The sequence below is a fragment of the Hyperolius riggenbachi genome, chromosome 1 (assembly GCF_040937935.1).
Source record: "Hyperolius riggenbachi isolate aHypRig1 chromosome 1, aHypRig1.pri, whole genome shotgun sequence".
In the NCBI taxonomy this organism is placed as follows: domain Eukaryota; kingdom Metazoa; phylum Chordata; class Amphibia; order Anura; family Hyperoliidae; genus Hyperolius; species Hyperolius riggenbachi.
Genome location: NC_090646.1, coordinates 517,210,653 through 517,231,376, shown reverse-complemented (window position 1 = coordinate 517,231,376; position 20,724 = coordinate 517,210,653). Strand labels below are relative to the sequence as shown.

General features: G+C 47.4%; 1 protein-coding gene across 1 annotated transcript; it reads left to right on the top strand.

Moving 5' to 3' along the window:
* The first annotated feature begins 19,483 nt into the window (after positions 1-19,483).
* LOC137533840 (hydroxycarboxylic acid receptor 2-like) lies at positions 19,484-20,422 on the top strand. Its single transcript, XM_068255121.1, has one exon. The coding sequence runs from the start codon at positions 19,484-19,486 to the stop codon at positions 20,420-20,422; it is 939 nt and encodes a 312-aa protein (XP_068111222.1).
* The last annotated feature ends 302 nt before the right edge of the window (positions 20,423-20,724 follow it).

Genomic DNA, 20,724 nt, shown 5'->3' with positions numbered 1-20,724 from the left:
TAGCAAGTCACAGGGCCAGGTTTCCTGCTAGCTGGTAAAGGGGGGAAAAACTGTCTTTTTAAAAAAAAAACAGGAATGTCAGTCTCTGATTGCTTGCCCGACTACAATCAATGATAATCGGTACAATAAACCGTTTGCGTTCTCGTTTCTCACGGCTGTTCCGTGACACAAGGATGTTAGAAATAAGATTGTAGACCTGCACAAGGCTGGACTGGATTACAAGACTACTGCCAAGCAGCTTGATGAGAAGGTGACAACTGTCGATCTCCATTGGTTTGGGGCTCTATGCAAGCATTCACCTTGTGGAGTTGCAATTATCATGAGAATGGTGACAAAGCAACTGTAACGATCGGTGTCAGCTCGCAGAGAGGATCTGATTATTGGTGATCTGCAGAATCACCAAGAATACAGATCTATACCTGATTATGGATGATCTGCAGAATCACCAATAATACAGATATAGTGCTAACCTCTGGACACCTCTAATAAAGTATATAGTGAGTGTTTGGTGTAACAGTATGACTTTGAGTAACCACCTGAAGAGCAGGTGGCCCTAGGCAGTACGGGAAGTACTGCTATAGAGAGTACGAAAACCTTCCAGCAGCCTGAGACTCTCCAAGGGGTGGAGTCAGGCTGAAGGTAGGAAGGACCAGAGAGTGAGTGACACCTGGAGGTGGATGTCACTGACAGATCTGGAGACTATCTCTTAAGTGGAGAGAGATAGCTCTCGAGGTCGGGCAAGCCAGGTCGGCAACACACGGACAGACAAAGTACAAAAGACAGAAGGCTGATTCGGTATCCAGGACCGGCAGGGTTTGGCAACGTGATATCAGATATGCGTGGTACTGAATCAGAAAGCAGAGGGATAGTCAGGAAAGCAACAGGTCATAACAAATATCAAACAATGCCTAGTCTTGGGTGTAAGGTCCGTGGTCTCTACACCCTGGAACTAGTCTGAAGTATAACAGAATGGTAACACAAGTTCCCTAGTCTTGGGTGTGTGGTCCGTGGTCTCTACACCCTGGAACTAGTCTGATGTATAACAGAATAATAACACAAGTTCCCTAGTCTTGGGTGTGAGGTCCGTGGTCTCTACACCCTGGAACTAGTCTGAAGTATAACAGAGTAATACAAGTAATCTGGCTCAGTGTGAATCCCCAGGTCCTCCTGGTTCAAACACACTGTAGGATCTGACTAAGGTCTGAGTGCTTCCACGTAGTGATCGCAACGGCAGACAATTTGAGAGTGGCCAGCAGTAACCATATATCGATCAGTGCTCTCAGGCGCCACCCTAAAGTGATCAACCAATGGTTACCAGCTCTGAGGTCATCTGACCAGCCTGGTCAGCTGATTCCCCCCTTGGCCATCATAAAAGCTCTGCCTTTCAGCACGCGCGCGTGTACTCCTAAACCTATGTGAACTAACAGGCTCAGCCACCCCAGCCGCACGCTGCTGCGTGCAAACCGCCGCGCTGGACGCGGAACCAGCCGCCTCGCCATCAATACATGTGGCGGCTTTTCCGCGTTCTGCCATGTCACTAGATGCACGCTTCCGCGTGCAGACCGCCGCGTTGGATGCGGAATCGGCTGCCTTGCTGATAGTGCATGCAGCGGCTTTTCCGCGTTTTCTCACAGCAACCCAGAACTACATGGGGGAAACATGTCAATGATCTCAGGGCAGCTGGGATCATAGTCACCCCCCCAAAAAAAATTGTGGTAACACACTATTTCCCGAAGGACTCAAATCCTGCAGAGCCTGCAGGACCCCCCTGCTCAAGACAGTACATGTACAGGGCCGTCTGCAGTTTGCCAATGCAAATCTGAAGGATGCAGAGGAGAACTGGGTAAAAAGTGTTGTGGTCAGATGAGGCCAATATTGAGCTCTTTTGCATCAACATAACTCCCCATTTTGGGGAAGGAATGCTGCTTATGACCCCAAGAACACCATCCCACACCAAACATAGAGGTGGACACATTATGCTTTAAATATGTTTTTTCTGCTAAGGGGACACAACACATTTACTGAATTGAATGCACAATGGATGGGGCCATGTACTATCAAATCTTGGATTAGCACCTATTTTCCTTAGCCAGGGCATTGAAAATGGGTTGTGGATGGGGGGGCCAGTATGACAATGATCTTAAGACACATGGCCATGGCAACAACTACGTCATCATTTGATAGTTTCACTAATTACAATCCAAATCAAGCTCTGGCTTTAGGGCACGGAGTTTTGAGGGTTCTTTTGTTGTTATTCTGTGCCTCAAAGCTACAATAAACCTACCATTACAATTATAAACTGGTCATTTCTTGGTCAGAGGGCAAAAGAGCAAAATCAGCAATGTATCGAATAATTCTTTCCTGCACTGTATATATATTTAACTTCACATTGAAATTATACTTCTGCTCAGGAAACTATGGCTACCATTGATTACAGCTAATGGGCACTGTAAAAGAATCAGACAGATAAAACAATCAGACAGATACATACCTAAGGAGAGGGAAGGCTCTAAGTCCTATAGAGCCTTCCTGCACCTCTCACTTTCCTCATTTAAGCAGCGGCTCCCCCTTTGAGCGTGAGCGTGCGAGAGAGAGCGATAGCTCCCAAGGACTTCCAAAGCCTCCTTTGGCGGCAGAGAGCAGTATTTGACCACATGGTCGAATACTGCTACCGGGGATCAAGCGCTGGAACACAAGAACCACGAGTGAAGCAGGAAGGCTCTATAGGACCCAAAGCCTGCCCTCTCCTTAGGTAAGTATCTGGCTTTAGTTTCTTATGTACTTTCACCTCCCTGGCATTATGATTACCGTATTTGTTGCCGTATAAGACGCTCCAGAATATAAGACGCACCTAGGTTTACGGGGCAAAAAGTAAGGAAAAAATATATATTCTAAACCTGGTACGTCCATGTTCCAGGAGCGTCTTGTAGATGTTCTCCCCCAATTGGTGTCCTCCTGTGTCCCCATCTGTCCCCAGTGTGTGTACTACTGTCCCCAGGTTGTCACTAGTGTGTGTCTTGCTGACCCCAGGTGTCCCCTGCGGCCCCCAGTACGTCCCTAATGTGTGTCCTGCTGTCCCCAGTATGTCACTAGTGTGTGTCCTGCTGTCCCCAGTATGTCCCCTGCTACCCCCAGTATGTCCCTAATGTGTGTTCTGCTGTCCCCAGTGTGTCTCTGGTATGTCCCCTGCTGTCCCCAGTATGTCCCTAGTGTGTCCCCATTATGTCCCTAGTGTGAGTCCTGCTGTCCCTAGTATGTCCCTAGTGTATGTCCTGCTGTCCCCAGGTGTTCCCTGTATGTCCCCAGTACGTGTCCTGCTGTCTTCATTATGTCCCTAGTGTGTGTCTTGCTGTCCCTAGGTGTCCCCATTCTGCCTACAGTGTACTTCCCCGTGTATGTCCTCAATCCCCCACACCGCCGCTTGTGACTATGTTCCCCCTGGGTGGTCCACATCTGCCGCGTGTATGTCCGCAAACACCCGCCGCCACCACTCGTGCCGATGTTCCCCCTGTGTGGTCTACAACTGCCCGATTGTGTTGCAGCTTTCCCCCGATGTAAATAGCTTTACTGAGCTCATCTTACCCAAGTCAGTGCCTTCTGCGGGGATCGGAGACCTCTCCTCAGTTCCGCACTTCAGCTCTAGTAATTGCTTCAGCTGCGTCATTAGCAGAAGCCTTCACTAGGGGGAGCCACGTGTGTGAAGAGAGGTCTCCGATCCCCGCAGAAGGCACTGACTTAGGTAAGATGAGCGCGGTACAGCTATTTACACCGGGGGAAAGCGGCGACACAAGCGGGGGCACAAGCGGGTAGTTGCAGACCACACAGGGGAGACATAGGCACAAGCGGCGACAGCTGGTGTTGTGGACCACCCAGTGGGAACATAGTCACAAGCGGCGGCGGGTGTTTGCGGAGTTAAACGTGGTTTGTGGGCAGGGAGCGGACCACACGGGGAGCCATGGGCACACACGCAGGGCAGTGCAGCGAATCCCCGACATGGGGGCGGGTCACGGTTTCTATCGGCAGGTGTTAGTATGTCAGGGATTCCCTGCCTTTGCCGTATAAGACGCAGGGACTTTTTCTCCCCATTTTTTGGGGTGAAAAGTGCGTCTTATACGGCGGAAAATACAGATTTCCAAATTAAGGGTTATAAGCCGCATCTACACGCGTAGATGCGGCCGCGATGCTCCTTATCAATCGAGCCGCTAATGCGGCTCGATTGATAAGGTCCGACAGGACGGATCTTGCTTCCGCCGATTCCCTGCTCGCTCCCCGCTAGGGGACAATGGCAGGGAATCGAGCGGAAGATAAGCGGCGCGGGGACGAGCGGGAATCGAGCGGGTATTGATGCCGGCGCGCGAGCGGGGACGCGGCGGGCACGCGGAAGAGGTGATCCGGCGGCTAATCGAGCCGCCGGATCGCTGCAATGTCCCATCGTGTAGATGAGGCTTGAAAGCTGTGCAATAAAAAACATACCACAGAGAGATCTGCAGCAGCTCCTGCATATAACTCACTCAGGCATAGGATTGCCGCTCTGAGCTGAGGTTTTTCGTCCCGCGCCTGACTCCGGATTACTGCTAAGGAGGTTAAAAGGGTTATTGATTAAAAGAGTAAATTGTTATTATGAAAAATGTATGTCCAGCTGGTGGGGGGTCGTCAATAGCTGCTTACTGCACTAATACAGTGCTATTGTTTCATCAGTTCTTGATCATATTTCCGATGAAATATAATTCAGAATTAGTGAATAAGGTCGTTATTACAATCACTAATCTCTGACTGGCGTTGATCACTTGCAATATTGAGCAACTGCTATACTGGTGGATGGAAGTGCCCAAAAATAATAAAACAATTAAAAAAACATTTAAAAAGGAGAGGCAGTGGATGGCTTACCTCTCCTGTAGACAGAGTAGCCAGAGTCTTTTCAATGCCTTACCACACCCAATCAAGACAGCCCCAACCCTGGAGGCATTTAAATCTGAAAAGCCGAATTTAGTCTGGCATTTATGATTACATAACCTTTTCCCCTGTAACAAATCACTATGTACTGATCTGAGACAAGCTTATCCACTTTGGGTCCTGTTGGAGAAAAGTGCTTTACAAATGTTTTGTTGTTGAGAAAGGTTCATTACAGGTTTACTACACATTAATAGGGTTGGACTTACTAACATTAATAGTGTTGGACTAACTAGACTAATAGCTTAAGTGCAACTAATAATTCCTTATCCTAACCTTTTGTTAAAGTGATATATTACACTATTGGTTCCTGGTTTTGTTCTCTTTGTGATTTTTTGGTCCTTGGATTCTACTGATTCATCCTCCTCCAAATATCTCTACGGCTGTTCCTTTTCCCAGCCAGTATTGTTTGTAATAGGACTGGGATCTGATTAAGAATAGTAATGATAGCGATTCTGGGAGCTTTATTTGAAGTGCAAGTGTACTTTTTTTTTATCGTCAATGACTTTTTTAACTAATATTTTCACCATGCTGTGCACCAAAAATGTTCCGTGTAATCACTTACATTTTTTCACACAACTATTTATTCTTGCCAACTTTATTGTTAATTTTGATAAAACTACAACACAGTGTATGCAGTGCTTTATAAGTCAGAAAGGAGCATAGATAATACTGAGCTATGCAATAAAGTTTGGCAGTATCTATTGTTGTTGTAATACTTTTAGTTGTTCCTCCGAAACACTGTATCTAGGCAGTAAGTCTTCCTTTAGACAATGCGCTGTAAAACTGATGCGTTTTAACCAGTGGCATACTTAGGGTATTTGACACCCAGTGCTGATTATTTACTGACACCCCCCCCCCCCCATTTTTTTCTTAAAGAGAAGGTCTGAGGTAATTAAAAAACAAAAGTCTACTTATATAGGGCTTCCTCCAGCCCCTGGCAGCCATCCTATGCCCTCGCCGCAGCTGCGCATCCAGCCGGTGGCACAGGGTACCCTCTGGTGCTTGGGGTTATGCTGACGTGGTCTGGAGTGTACTGCGCAGATCACTCCAGATGACGTCAGCGCGACCGTGAATGGCTCTCATGCAGGTGCAGTAGACTCCCATTGGCATCTGCACCAGAGTTGCTCTAATGCACCAGAGGGGACCCCCAGGCCACCGTCTGTAAGCCGAGCTGCGGCGAGGGCGCAGGACAGCTGCCAGGGGCTGGAGGAAGCCCCAGGTGGGTCGATTTTTGTTTAATTACCTTGGATCTGTCCTTTAACCACTTCCCGACCGCCGTATATACAAATGGCGGCCGGGAAGCGCACCCCGCAAGGACCGCCGTATAGACAAATGGCGGCGGTCCGGGAGTCGGAAGCCTGGCATTTTGCCTCTGCTCGCCGGCCACTTAGCAGAGCCGGCGAGCGGAGGAATCCGAAAATTCAGCCAATCGGAAAGTATAAGGCACTTTGTTAGGTAAACAAAGTGCCTTATACGTGCTTCCTCCTCGCCTCGTGGTCTCATTGTTGCAGAGACCACCAGCGAGGAGGAACCACTCGTAAGTGTATCCAGCAAACAGCTTTTTTTGACCTCAGCCTCCCTGATCACCCACCCCAGGCCTCATACCCCCCCTGATCACCCCAGCAGACCCCTGCCTAGCACCCTTGCACCCCTACAAAACCCCCACCCCCCCCACCTGCCACTAACTAGCGACGCTGCCCCTTAGTTTAGGTCCCTAACTGCCTCCTAGTCACCCCTGATCCCCCCCCCCCTACCTTTAGATCACCCCCAGACCCCATCCCAGACTACCCCCCTGTATACTGTATACATCTGTATACAGCTACCTTACCCTCTGATCCCCCTCTGATCCCCCTCTGATCACCTGTCTATCACCTGTCCATCACCCCTCAGCACCCCCACCCATCAGAGCAGACCCTAACTGCCCCGCGGGGGTAACCGATCACCTGCCCAGGCCCTCGATTGCCCTCATACCCCCCTTCTGATTACATCCCCTGCTCTTTGTTTACATCTGTCCTCCCCAGCAATCACTAACTGATCTTTGATCAGTAACCCCCTGTGTCTGCCTCTCATCAGATCAGGACTCAGTCTGCCCCGTGCAGGCTCCTGATCAACCCCCCACCCCCTCAAATCGCCCTCAGGCCCCCCCCCTAATCACCGTCCAAGTGCATTGTATTTGACTGTGCTGCGCTTGTATTCGATTGTGCTGCGCTTGTATTTGATTGTGCTGCGATTGTATTTGATTGTCCCGTGATCTGCTTCGATTGTCCCGTGATTGTTTGATTGCCTGAGACCCCACTTCCCACCACACCCAACCCCCCCCTCCCCCCCCACCACACCCAACCACCACCTTCCGAGTGCATCAGATTTGCTTGTGCTGTGATTGGAGTCGATTGAGCTGTAATTGTATTTGATTGTCCCGTGATTGTTTGATTGCCTGAGACCCCACTTCCCGCCACACCCAATCCCACCCTCCCCCCATCACCTTCCGAGTGCATCAGATTTGATTGGGCTGTGATTGGATTCGATTGTGCTGTAATTGTATTTGATTGTCCCGTGATCGGCTTCGCTTGCCCTGTGATTGTTTGATTGCCTGAGACCCCACTTCCCGCCACACCCAATCCCACCCTCCCCCCATCACCTTCCGAGTGCATCAGATTTGATTGTGCTGTGATTGGAGTCGATTGTGCTGTAATTGTATTTGATTGTCCCGTGATCGGCTTCGATTGCACCGTGATTGTTTGATTGCCTGAGACCCCACTTCCCGCCACACCCAATCCCACCCTCCCCCCATCACCTTCCGAGTGCATCAGATTTGATTGTGCTGTGATTGGAGTCGATTGTGCTGTAATTGTATTTGATTGTCCTGTGATTGCTTGATTGCCTCTGAGACCCCACTTCCCACCAACCCCAATACCTCTCAAATACTCCCTTTTTGCTAGGTAGGTGCTCTTTTTTTCTGGGTAGTCTCGGAGGAAAACCCCATAAATTTAGCAATCCAAAATGGCAAGAAGGGGGCTTTCCGATGACGAGGTATACAGGTACATGGACCAGTCGGATGAGTTCTTTTGGGAAGAATCATCCGTCGAATCTTCCGGGTCCGAATTTGAACCTGTAGAAAGCAGTGGTTCCCTGACCGATAGTGATGACGAGGCTATGGTCCCGGCTAGAGCCAGGCGTACCAGACCCCAAGTCGTTAGACCGCAGGTGGCGCAGGATCCGCCTCAAGGGCAGCAGGGTGGTGCTAGCGCTGTTGATAGTTTTCTTGGTGAGGCAGGCACCAGCAGCGCAGCATCTCCTGGACTTAGTGCCAGTGCTTCCGTAGACCCTGGCGAAGTGGTGAGCGTCAGCATGGAAGTTGAAACTGGTACGGTGGCAAGTGCAGTAGTACCCCCGTCGCAGCCACCAAGAAGAAGACGGGCCCGTAGTACCCATAGACTCCCAGAGGTGCTGGCACAACCAGATTGGCAATCCCCTGATTCCGCCGCACCCGTAGTGCCCCCTTTCACCGCCCAGTCTGGAGTCCAGGTGGCGACAGCTCATCTAGGAACGGCCCTAGAATTTTTGCAGCTGTTCATCACCCAGGTTCTCTTGGACTTAATTGTGGTTGAGACCAACCGTAAAGCCACACAATTCATCACCGAGCACCCGGAGAGCATGTATGCCCAGCCTTTCGGGTGGAAACCAGTCCAAGTTTCCGACATTAAAATCTTTTTGGCCCTTATCCTTCACTTGGGACTAATGAAACAGAATGTATTGCGGTCGTATTGGTCTATGAACCCAGTACATCATGTTCCCTTGTACCCTGCTGCCATGTCCAGGACACGATTTGAGTCCATCCTGCGCTTCCTGCACTTCAACGACGACAAAACCTGTCATGAAAAGGGCCACCCTGCTTATGACCGGCTCCACAAAATTCGGCCCCTCATAGACCACCTGTCCTCAACATTTGCAGATGCTTATATCCCTGAACAGAACATCTGCGTAGACGAGTCCCTCTTACGCTTTACCGGGCGCCTTGGCATCAAACAGTACATCCCAAGCAAGCGCGCCCGGTATGGGGTGAAACTGTATAAGCTCTGTGAAAGGGCCACAGGCTATACATGTCGTTTTAGGGTCTATGAGGGAAAAGACTCAAAATTGGAGCCGGTCGGATGCCCTGACTACCTGGGGAGCAGTGGAAAGGTTGTGTGGGACTTGGTGTCACCCTTGTTCCGGAAGGGGTACCATCTTTTTGTGGACAATTATTACACAAGTGTGGCCCTCTTTCAGCACTTAAAGTTAGAAGGAATCCGATGCAGTGGCACTGCGCGGCCTAGTCACCAGGGCTTCCCCCAACGGCTCGTTACCACCAGACTTCAACGGGGGCAGAGGGCCGCCTTGCGTACTGAAGACCTGCTCGCGGTGAAATGGAGGGACAAGAGGGACGTTTACTTTCTGTCCACCATTCACACAGACACGACAGTCCAAATTCAACGGGCAACTAAGGTCATTGAAAAGCCCCTTGTCGTCCACGAATATAATGTCAACATGGGAGGGGTGGACTTCAATGACCAGAGGTTAGCGCCCTATTTAATGACCCGGAAAACAAGACGCTGGTATAAGAAAGTGTCTTTTTATCTGATTCAATTGGCAGTTTACAACAGCTTTGTTCTCTACAGTAAGGCTGGGAGAACTGGATCTTTCCTCCAATTTCAGGAACAGATCATTCTGGACATCCTGTATCCAGGAGGTGCCAGCCCCCCCCCCCCCCCCCAGATGCAACTAGCCGACTGCATGGTAGGCATTACGCCTATCAGATTCCGTGTGCCCCAGGTCAACGCATCCGAAGAAAACGTTGTTGTGTCTGCAGCAGGACTGGAAGAAGGAATGACACCAGTTTTTATTGTCCCCGCTGTCCTGACCAGCCTGGTCTATGCGCAGGGCCGTGTTTTGAGAGGTACCACGAGCAGGTACACTATTAGAACCTAGGGAACTCCAGACACAGGAGTAGGCACACACTCAGTGGTCTTTCGCACATTGTCGCAGGGAGAGGAGAGGTAAGCTTGAAGACCAAACGGGTAAGCATAAAAGTGGGAAGAAGGATCGGTTTCCATGCTTGATATTGCTGATCTGTCCTGGGTTGGCGATATAAGACGGCATGTTTGAATTTCCCTTGAGTGTGGACACCCCCGGTTTATATGTGATTTGGGCCTATGATGATGCTTTAATGCCACACAGAGTCATCTCTATTGGCAGGCATATTGCTGTATCCTACAGGCATAATGCTGTATACTAAAGTTCTGAGACCCAGTCACATAAGTTGGTGGCTCACCCTGAGTGCAGGGTGGCACGGGGTGTCTCTCTCCTGAGGTTATCACTGCCATTAATGTGGAGGAAGATCTGCCATTGATGTGGAGCAAGGTATGTTTGCCGTTCATTTTTCCTTTCAGCCCAGAGTGCATTACTTGTATACCCAATATAAGGAGTATAGCAGAAACTCCTAATACTGGCCATACATGTAATGATTGCAGAGACCCTAAAATGCCAGGACAGACTCCACAAATGACCCCATTTTGGAAAGAGGACACCCTAAAGTATTATGTGAGGTGCACGGTGAGTTCATAAAAGATTTTAGTTTTTGTCACAAGTTAGCAGAATTTTTTTTTAATTTTTTTTTTAACAAAGTGTCATTTTCCGTTTACTTGTGACAAAAAATAAAATTTTCAATGACCTCACCATTACCCTCATGGAATACCTTGTTGTGTATTCTTTCCAAAATGGGGTCATTTGTGGGGTTTGTTAACTGTCCTGGCAAGTGGGCGGGGTGCTAAATTGTGAGCACCCCTGTAAAGCCTAAAGGTACTCATTGGACTCTGGGCCCCTTAGCGCAGTTAGGGTGCAAAAAAGTGCCACACATGTGGTATCGCCGTACTCGGGAGAAGTAGTATTATGTGTTTTGGGGTGTATTTTTACACATACCCATGCTGGGTGGGAGAAATACCTCTGTAAATGACAATCTTTTGATTTTTTTACACACAATTGTCCATTTACAGAGTTATTTCTCCCACCCAGCATGGGTATGTGTAAAAATACACCCCAAAACACATTGTACTACTTCTCCCGAGTACGGCGATACCACATGTGTGGCACTTTTTTGCACCCTAACTGCGCTAAAGGGCCCAAAGTCCAATGAGTACCTTTAGGATTTCACAGGTCATTTTGCGGAATTTGATTTCCAGACTACTCCTCACGGTTTAGGGCCCCTAAAATGCCAGGGCAGTATAGGAACCCCACAAATGACCCCATTTTAGAAAGAAGACACCCCAAGGTATTCCGTTAGGAGTATGGTGAGTTCATAGAAGATTTTATTTTTTGTCACAAGTTAGCGGAAAATGACACTTTGTGAAAAAAACAATAAAAATCAATTTTCCGCTAACTTTTGACAAAAAATAAAATCTTCTATGAACTCACCATACTCCTAATGGCATACCTTGGGGTGTCTTCTTTCTAAAATGGGGTCATTTGTGGGGTTCCTATACTGCCCTGGCATTTTAGGGGCCCTAAACCGTGAGGAGTAGTCTGGAAATCAAATTCCGCAAAATGACCTGTGAAATCCTAAAGGTACTCATTGGACTTTGGGCCCTTTAGCGCAGTTAGGGTGCAAAAAAGTGCCACACATGTGGTATTGCCGTACTCGGGAGAAGTAGTACAATATGTTTTGGGGTGTATTTTTACACATACCCATGCTGGGTGGGAGAAATAACTCTGTAAATGGACAATTGTGTGTAAAAAAATCAAAAGATTGTCATTTACAGAGGTATTTCTCCCACCCAGCATGGCTTCTTCCACTCCCCTGCAGTCATCCTGTGACCTTGCCATGATTCCACGAACCTCCAGTCATCTGCAGCACCCCCATGTCCGGCAGGTGGCTGGCCACTGTGCACACGCTGCGGTGGCCATGCACATCTATGATTATGCTCCAATAACCAGGAGTGCCCAGTGCATGTGCAATAGAAATGTTTACTTACTGCGCATGCACAGAATGCTCCCATCCACAAGAGTGTGATCAGGAGGTCTACACACCGAAGTCGCACATGCAGCTGGCAGAGGGGAGATGTTGGTGACTGGAGGATCGTGGAAGCTCGTTGAGGGCACACGTTGACAGCAGGGAGCTGGGAAAAGTTAAACTTAAACTGCTGTTTTTTCCCCACTTTAGGTTCCCCTTAAGTCTAGGCAGACAGATTAAACCCTCCCCCCACCCTTAAAGAGGAACTCCAGTGAAAATAATGTAATAAAAAAAGTGCTTCATTTTTACAATAATTATGTATACATGATTTAGTCAGTGTTTGCTCATTGTAAAATCTTTCCTCTCCCCGATTTACATTCTGACATTTATTACACAGTGACATTTTTACTGTGGGCAGGTTATGTAGCTGCTGCTAGCTGTTTTGTCTGTTAGAGACAGCTGTAAATAGCTAATTCCTGTCTGTGAACCTTGTTACATTGTAACAAACTGCCAAAAGTACCGCGGTCCCAGAGCTTCTTGTGGGAGGGGTTTCAGCACAAAATCAGTCATACAGCGCCCCCTGATGGTCTGTTTGTGAAAAGCAATATATTTCTCATGTAAAAGGGGATATCCGCTACTAATTGGTATAAAGTTCAATTCTTGGTTGGAGTTTCTCTTTAAGTATAGGTAGCCAGATACCCTCGCCCCCAGGGGCGTAGCAATAGGCCCTGCAGCGCCTGCGCCCGCGGGGGGCCCGGCCCCCCCTGGGGCCCGCTCGGGGTCGTTTTTTGGGGGCTGGAGGGGTGGCAGCATGAGGGGAAAGCCTTGCCCACAGTCGGCGGGGAGAGGGGAAGTTCCCCCCTCTCCCTCACCTCGGGGCTCTCCCCTCTGTGCCCCCCTCCAGCTAGTGAATGTGTGTGGGCAGCGGGCAGCAGCGGCGGCGGGATACATACCTTCTTCCTTGCGTTCCATCGCCGCCTTCTCGCTCTAGCGGCTGACGTCACTTCCGGCGGAAGTGACGTCAGCCGCTAGAGCGAGAAGGCGGCGATGGAACGCAAGGAAGAAGGTATGTATCCCGCCGCCGCTGACATCACTGCAGGGGGATTTTCAGGTGTCTGCTGCCCACATTACGATTTTCAGGTGTCTGCTGCCCATATTACGATTTTCTGGTCACTGCTACCCACATTGTGATTTTCAGGTGTCTGCTGCCCACATTACGATTTTCTGGTCACTGCTACCCACATTGTGATTTTCAGGTGTCTGCTGCCCACATTATGATTTTCAGGTGTCTGCTGCCCACATTACGATTTTCAGGTGTCTGCTGCCCATATTACGATTTTCAGGTGTCTGCTGCCCACATTATGATTTTCAGGTGTCTGCTGCCCACATTACGATTTTCAGGTGTCTGCTGCCCACTTTATGATTTTCTGGTGTCTGCCCACATTAGGATTTTCTGGTGACAGCTGCCTACATTGCGATTTTCAGGTGTCTGCTGCCCACATTGCGATTTTCTGGTGTCTGCTGCCCACATTACGATTTTCAGGTGTCTGCTGCCCACATTATGATTTTCTGGTGTCTGCTGCCCACATTGCGATTTTCTGGTGTCTGCTGCCCACATTACGATTTTCTGGTGTCTGCTGCCCACATTACGATTTTCTGGTGTCTGCTGCCCACATTGCGATTTTCAGGTGTCTGCTGCCCACATTGCGATTTTCTGGTCACTGCTGCCCACATTGCGATTTTCAGGTGTCTGCTGCCCACATTGTGATTTTCAGGTGTCTGCTGCCCACATTACGATTTTCAGGTGTCTGCTGCCCACATTATGATTTTCTGGTGTCTGCTGCCCACATTGCGATTTTCAGGTGTCTGCTGCCCACATTACGATTTTCTGGTCACTGCTGCCCACATTGCGATTTTCAGGTGTCTGCTGCCCACATTACGATTTTCAGGTGTCTGCTGCCCACATTGTGATTTTCAGGTGTCTGCTGCCCACATTACGATTTTCAGGTGTCTGCTGCCCACATTACGATTTTCAGGTGTCTGCTGCCCACATTGCGATTTTCTGGTGTCTGCTGCCCACATTACGATTTTCTGGTCACTGCTGCCCACATTGCGATTTTCTGGTGACTGCTGCCCACATTAGGATTTTCTGGTGTCTGCTGCCCACATTACGATTTTCTGGTCACTGCTGCCCACATTGCGATTTTCTGGTGTCTGCTGCCCACATTACGATTTTCAGGTGTCTGCTGCCCACATTACGATTTTCAGGTGTCTGCTGCCCACATTGCGATTTTCAGGTGTCTGCTGCCCACATTACGATTTTCAGGTGCCTGCTGCCCACATTACGATTTTCAGGTGTCTGCTGCCCACATTACGATTTTCAGGTGTCTGCTGCCCACATTACGATTTTCAGGTGTCTGCTGCCCACATTACGATTTTTAGGTGTCTGCTGCCCACATTACGATTTTTAGGTGTCTGCTGCCCACATTACGATTTTCTGGTGTATGCTGCCCACATTAGGATTTTCTGGTGACTGCTGCCCACATTGCGATTTTCTGGTGACTGTTGCCCACATTGCGATTTTCTGGTGACTGCTGCCCACATTGCGATTTTCTGGTGACTGCTGCCCACATAAGGATTTTCTGGTGACTGCTGCCCACATTAGGATTTTCTGGTGTGTGCTGCCCACATTATGATATTCTGGTGACTGCTGCCCACATTAGGATTTTCTGGTGACTGCTGCCCACATTACGATATTCTGGTGACTGCTGCCCACATTAGGATTTTCTGGTGACTGATGCCCACATTGCGATTTTCTGGTGACTGCTGCCCACATGGCGATTTTCTGGTGACTGCTGCCCACATGGCGATTTTCTGGTGACTGCTGCCCACATTGCGATTTTCTGGTGAACTCTGCCCACATTACGATTTTCTGTCCCACATTACGATATTCTGGTGAACGCTGGCCACATTACAATTGTCTGGTGAATGCTGTCCACGTTACAATTTTCTGGTGACTGCTGCTCACGTTACGATTTTCTGGTGACTGGTGCCCACATTACGATTTTCTGGTGAACTCTGCCCACATTATGATTTTCTGGTGAACTCTGCCCACATTATGATTTTCTGGTGAACGCTGCCCACATTACGATTGTCTGGTGAATGCTGTCCACGTTACAATTTTCTGGTGACTGGTGCCCACATTACGATTTTCTGGTGAACTCTGCCCACATTATGATTTTCTAAAGGCCCACATTACGATTTTCTGGTGAACTCTGCCCACATTACGATTTTCTGGCCCACATTACGATTGTCTGGTAAAATGCTGCCCACTTTACAATTCATTTACAGTGAAACGCTGCCCCATTACGATTATTTGGCACCTATGGGGGGGGGGGGGCGGCATCCAAATATTCGCAGGGGGGCCCAGTGATTTCTAGTTATGCCCCTGCTCGCCCCTTAAGTATAGGTGGCTCCCCCTTTAGTTTCAGGAGCCAGATGTCTCCTTAAGTATAGGCAGCTAGAAGCCCCTAACCTAAGTATAGGTAGTCAGATGACCCCACTCCTTAAAGAGGAACTCCAGTGAAAATAATGTAATAAAAAAAGTGCTTCATTTTTACAATAATTATGTATAAATGATTCAGTCAATGTTTGCCCATTGTAAAATCTTTCCTCTACCTAATTTACATTCTGACATTTATCACATGGTGACATTTTACTGCTGGCAGGTGATGTCAGTGGAAGGAGATGCTGCTTGTTTTTTTTGGCAGTTGGAAACAGCTGTAAACAGCTGTTATTTCCCACAATGCAACAAGGCTCACAGACAGGAAACTGTCAGGACCATGGTCCTGACATCACACTGTGGGAGGGGTTTCACCACAATATCAGTTGCCCTCCTTAAGTATATGAAGCCTCCCCAAAGTAGTCAGATGCCCCCCACTTTGGTATAGTTGGCTTCCCCTTGTGTATACAGATGCATCCCCTTAAGTATAGGCAGCCCCTCAAAGTAGTCCAATGCCCCCACCCCTTAAGTATAGGAGCCCCCCTTAAGTATAGGCAGCCCAAGCCCCACCCCCTCAAGTAGTCAGATGCCCCCACCCCTGAAGTATAGGAGCCCCCCCCCCCCCCCCCCCCCGAGTCTGTGGGGCTGGGCAATATCTCACCTGCTTCTCGGGGTGGCAATGTTCCCCTCAGTCGGCTGCCACACAGGTCCTAGCGCTGCCCATGGCTTCCTCTCCACATGCACATTGTTCCCCTCGCTGATTGATTCTATTTAATATTTCTTTATAAAATAACATTTCCACTTTTAAAGTACAAAATTATCATAGCATGGTTCTTGCAATTATACACGCATAAAAGGATGGTTTGGTCCAAGAAATATAGCTTTAGAATCTGAAAATAAACGAGAGGTCTTACAGCCCAACCTTAGCATTATTCTGTTTTTTAATGCCTTTTGTTGCTTGCAAACCATGAGTTTGCCAGGCCTTTGTCCCTAAAATCATGATGGGAATACTCAGATCTTTGCTTTGCTAAAGAAGTTCAAGACATTTTTGTTTTTATTTGTGGAGTTAGGAGTGCCACGCCCAGAAATTGAAAAACTGCTACAGCTCCAACCATTATGGATTGCACCTTTAAACTTTGGTAGATCATTATGACTGAAGAAAAAGGTAACAACAAAATCAACCATTTTTTTAAAGTACAACTGAACTAAGAGTACTAGTGGCTGCCATATTTATTTCCTTTTAAACAATACCAGTTGCTGTGCTGATGATCTCTTTGGCTGAAGTGTTGTCTGAATGACACACTTGAAACAAGCATGCCGTAATCCAGTTACTTCAATCAAAGCACCAGATCAGTTCGTTTGTTCAGGGTCAGTGGTTAAGGTTTTAAATACACAGGATCAGCAGAGAAGCCGGACAATCTACATTATTTAAGAGGAGATGTTAGCATCCACATCCATCTCAATTAAGGCGTGCTTTAAGCTACTTGGGCACTTTGAGTAGAACTTCAATAACCTTATGTATTTGTAGTGTTCCTTTACCATTAACCCGCCTAATCAATGCCACAAGCATAGTAGTTGGTTTAGGTGCAAAGTGGCACTGCCTTGGCATGGGGGTGAGGGGGCTCCTACCTTTTTATTTACATTGAGGTTGGCTATTTGCTTACAATAATTTCACATAGCTTTGAGATAATGCAAAGCAGCATTAATCAGTATGTGACAGTATGTGAACAATAAGGTAAAATGGTAGTTGTAACTCTGGACTGCTTGGGTTAGTTTTCATGTAATCACTGGTTAGACTGTCTATGCTTAGTATCTTAAATATGTATGAACAATGAAATATAAAGTACATAGCCAGTATATATCAAATAAACACTAGTACAAGTTCAAAGTGAGAATAAAAGAATAAAAAACATCACCACCAATGAGCCGCATGAGTTATAGCATATTGTAGTGTAGTAAGTAGTCTGATACTGTTGAAGAGGGGCTCCAAAACAAGTAGTGTACATCAAATATTCCACTTGGAGCTTTATCTAATCAACAGGTAGAGTAAGGTCAGGGTCCTATATTGTTTTCTTCTTGGGGTACAATGCTGGGTGAACATATAAATACAGTATGTACTAGTTAAGGGAAACATCAGGCGTTTAAAAACAAACAAAACAGATCTACTTACCTGGGGCTTCTTCCTGCCCCTGGCAGCTCCACTCCCAGCCGTTGTCCCGGGGTCCCCTCTGTAGCAGCCAGTGATCTGTTGAGGTTGGCCGCTTCTGCGCCTGTGCAGTGTGCAAGGCCGCTCTCCCAGGTCGCTGGCTGCTATAGTGGGGACCCCGGGACAAAGCCTGGGAGCAGAGTTGCAGCGAGGGACACATAGGCTGTTAGGGGCAGAAGGAAGCCCCAGGTAAGTAAACCTGTTTTTTCCTTTAACCACTTGAGGACCCAGCCTTTACCCCCCCTTAAGGACCAGCGTGTTTTTTTATGATCTGTGCTGGGTGGGCTCTGCAGCCCCCAGCACAGATCAGGTTGCAGGCAGAGCGATCAGATCGACCCCCTTTTTCCCCCCTATGGGGATGATGTGCAGGGGGGGTCTGATCTCTCCTGCCTGCCTGGGTGTTGCGGGGGAGGCACCTCAAAGCCCCCCTCCGCGATGAAATTCCCCCCTCCCTCTCCTACCTGTCCCCCCTGGTGATCGGGGCTGCACAGGACGCTATCCGTCCTGTGCAGCCTGTGACAGGCTGTCCTCTGTCACATGGCGGCGATCCCCGGCCGCTGATCGGCCGGGGATAGCCGATCTGCCTTACGGCGCTGCTGTAGCAGCAGCTCCGTTCAATATAAACAAAGGAGACAAACGTCTCCTGCGTTTACATTTAGTCTGCGAGCCGCGATCAGCGGCTCGCAGGCTATTCACGGAGACCCGCTCCGTGATCTAACAGGAAACGGGCGCTCGCGCGAGTGGCCTTTCCTGATTAATTAGGGAGGCACCTGGCGACGCAGATGTGCGTCGCTGGTCCTCCAGCTACCACTTTGCCGCCGCACGGTATGAGTGTGCGGTCGGCAAGTGGTTAAACACCTGATGTTTCCTTATGATGCATCTGATGCATCCCTTAGATAATTATTCCTTGAACACAGAGGTTGTGATATATACATAATGTGTGGAGTGTAATTATTGTGATTTTCTCAGTTAATTGACAGTGAGGTATTAGCTCAGGGTTCAGGACATTGTTTCGCTTGTGGGACTAGGACTAGCATTTATATGGTCATTTAATGACCACAGTGAAGACTAGGAGGACCAGCACCCAAATGGGGATCCACGTGTGCTATGCAGAAGTGACCCTGAAGCCCAACAGGGTCATGGACAATGGAAAGGAAGATCTTGCAGTACCAGAGAGGTGGCCATTTAACAGCAACAGACGCGGTTTCGGACACAAGGTCCTTTTTCAAGCTGTGTTAGGCTCTCTCACTGCTCACTGCTCCCATCTGATGTAGAAATCAACCATGAATAATAAATCCAACCTATCTGATCTACATTTTCATAAATATTGGCCGATTGCCAACAATCTTGGGATTGAGCATTATGTATGAGTTTAATCCTCATTTTCTGTCAAACATATTATTCTTTTTATCACAACTGTATTTAACTAGTCAGCTGGCTAGTTGCAGTTTTATTACTAACGTAATCCAGATTAACATTGTCAGTACTATTACTAATGTGATAACCTATTTCTGCAAATTATATTTGACACAGCTGAACCAACCGTATTTGGTTGCCTCAACCAGTATGAAAATTGTTAGTGTAAAAATGCAAAATGACTCCCATTCTATTTTACATCAATATAAACTGCATCTTAACGACTACACGCAACAAGACAGAAAACATTATGAAAATTTACTCAGACGTATGTTTTACACATGCATCTAAAGTACAGAGGAAGGTGCTTGTGGCCTAAGATTCAGATTCAGATGCTCTATATAAGAACATTTTCTTCTTTGCATGTGATCATCTGTGAAAGTTAATGTTCAAGTCTGAAGAAACTGAAGCTGCAGATACAATGAACAGCAGTTGCTGTGTTTTTGAGGAACCCCTCTTTAATAGTGTCCTTTCACCCTTCATGTACTTGGAATTTGTTCTTGGACTAGGTGGTAATATTATTGGACTGTGGATGGTCTGCCTTGAGTTTAAATCCTGGAAGCCAAACTCTGTATATTTGCTGAGCGTCACTTTAGCTGACTTTGTTGTTCTCATCTGTGTGTATTTCCGTGCAGATTATCTTCTTCATCATGAAGACTGGAAATTTGGTGACATCCCATGTAGACTATTGCTTTATGTCACGGCTTCTGCCAGAGCTTCTGGTATGATGGTCTTATCTCTTATTGCTCTAGATCGTTACTTCCGAATTTTGTTCCCATTTCTCAAAGTCAATAACATTACTGTAAGGCAAGCTGCTTGTTTATGTTTTATGGTGTGGCTGTTTGTCTTTTCACTGCATTCTTACATCTTAACAGGTCCTCATTTCCTCAATCTGAACAATGCAACACAATGTGAAAATTTTGCCATTTGCCCACAAGCCCCAACATCCTGGCAAGATACATTCTATATCTCCCTGTCCATTTTGTCCCTGCTAACTATCTGTTACTGCACTGTATGCATTGCCGTACACTTAAAAAACAATGCTATTGATACAAATGGAAAAGTAGGGAGAGCAATGAGGTTCCTTATAGCAGTTGCTGTTGTGTTTGTAGTTTGTTATCTGCCAGCTGCAACAATCCGAATTATAATCATTATCTTAAAATTTATGAAAATTGAGGATTGTGAACAGTTCAGGAGCTCAAATCTTGGATTCTATTTTGTTATGAGTTTCACTTACTTCTACAGCATGCTAAATCCCGTCTTGTATTACTTCTCAAGTCCATCTTCTCATAATTTGATAGCAAGATTATGCAACAAGAAAGAGATGACACTAAGCGAAACCCAGATTGTGTCAAAGTAAAAATCAGTGATTGTAAACACTGGGGCACATTTATTAAAGCCAATTTAAGGAAAATTGAAGCAGAACAGACACCAAATCATTTATCTGAATGTCTGCTGGTTGTTGTTTTTTTTGCTGTAGATCTCCTCTAGTCTTCTGTGCACATTTTTTTTTTAAAAATAAATATACCCCAATGTGTATGTATTTAACTTCCCACTAAAGCAACACCTATGCTTAAGAAAATATGGCCAGTAGCAGTTTGACTACTTTTATGCATTTTATTGACTAAAAGGGTAATGTAATTATTATAGCTCTCTCCCCCC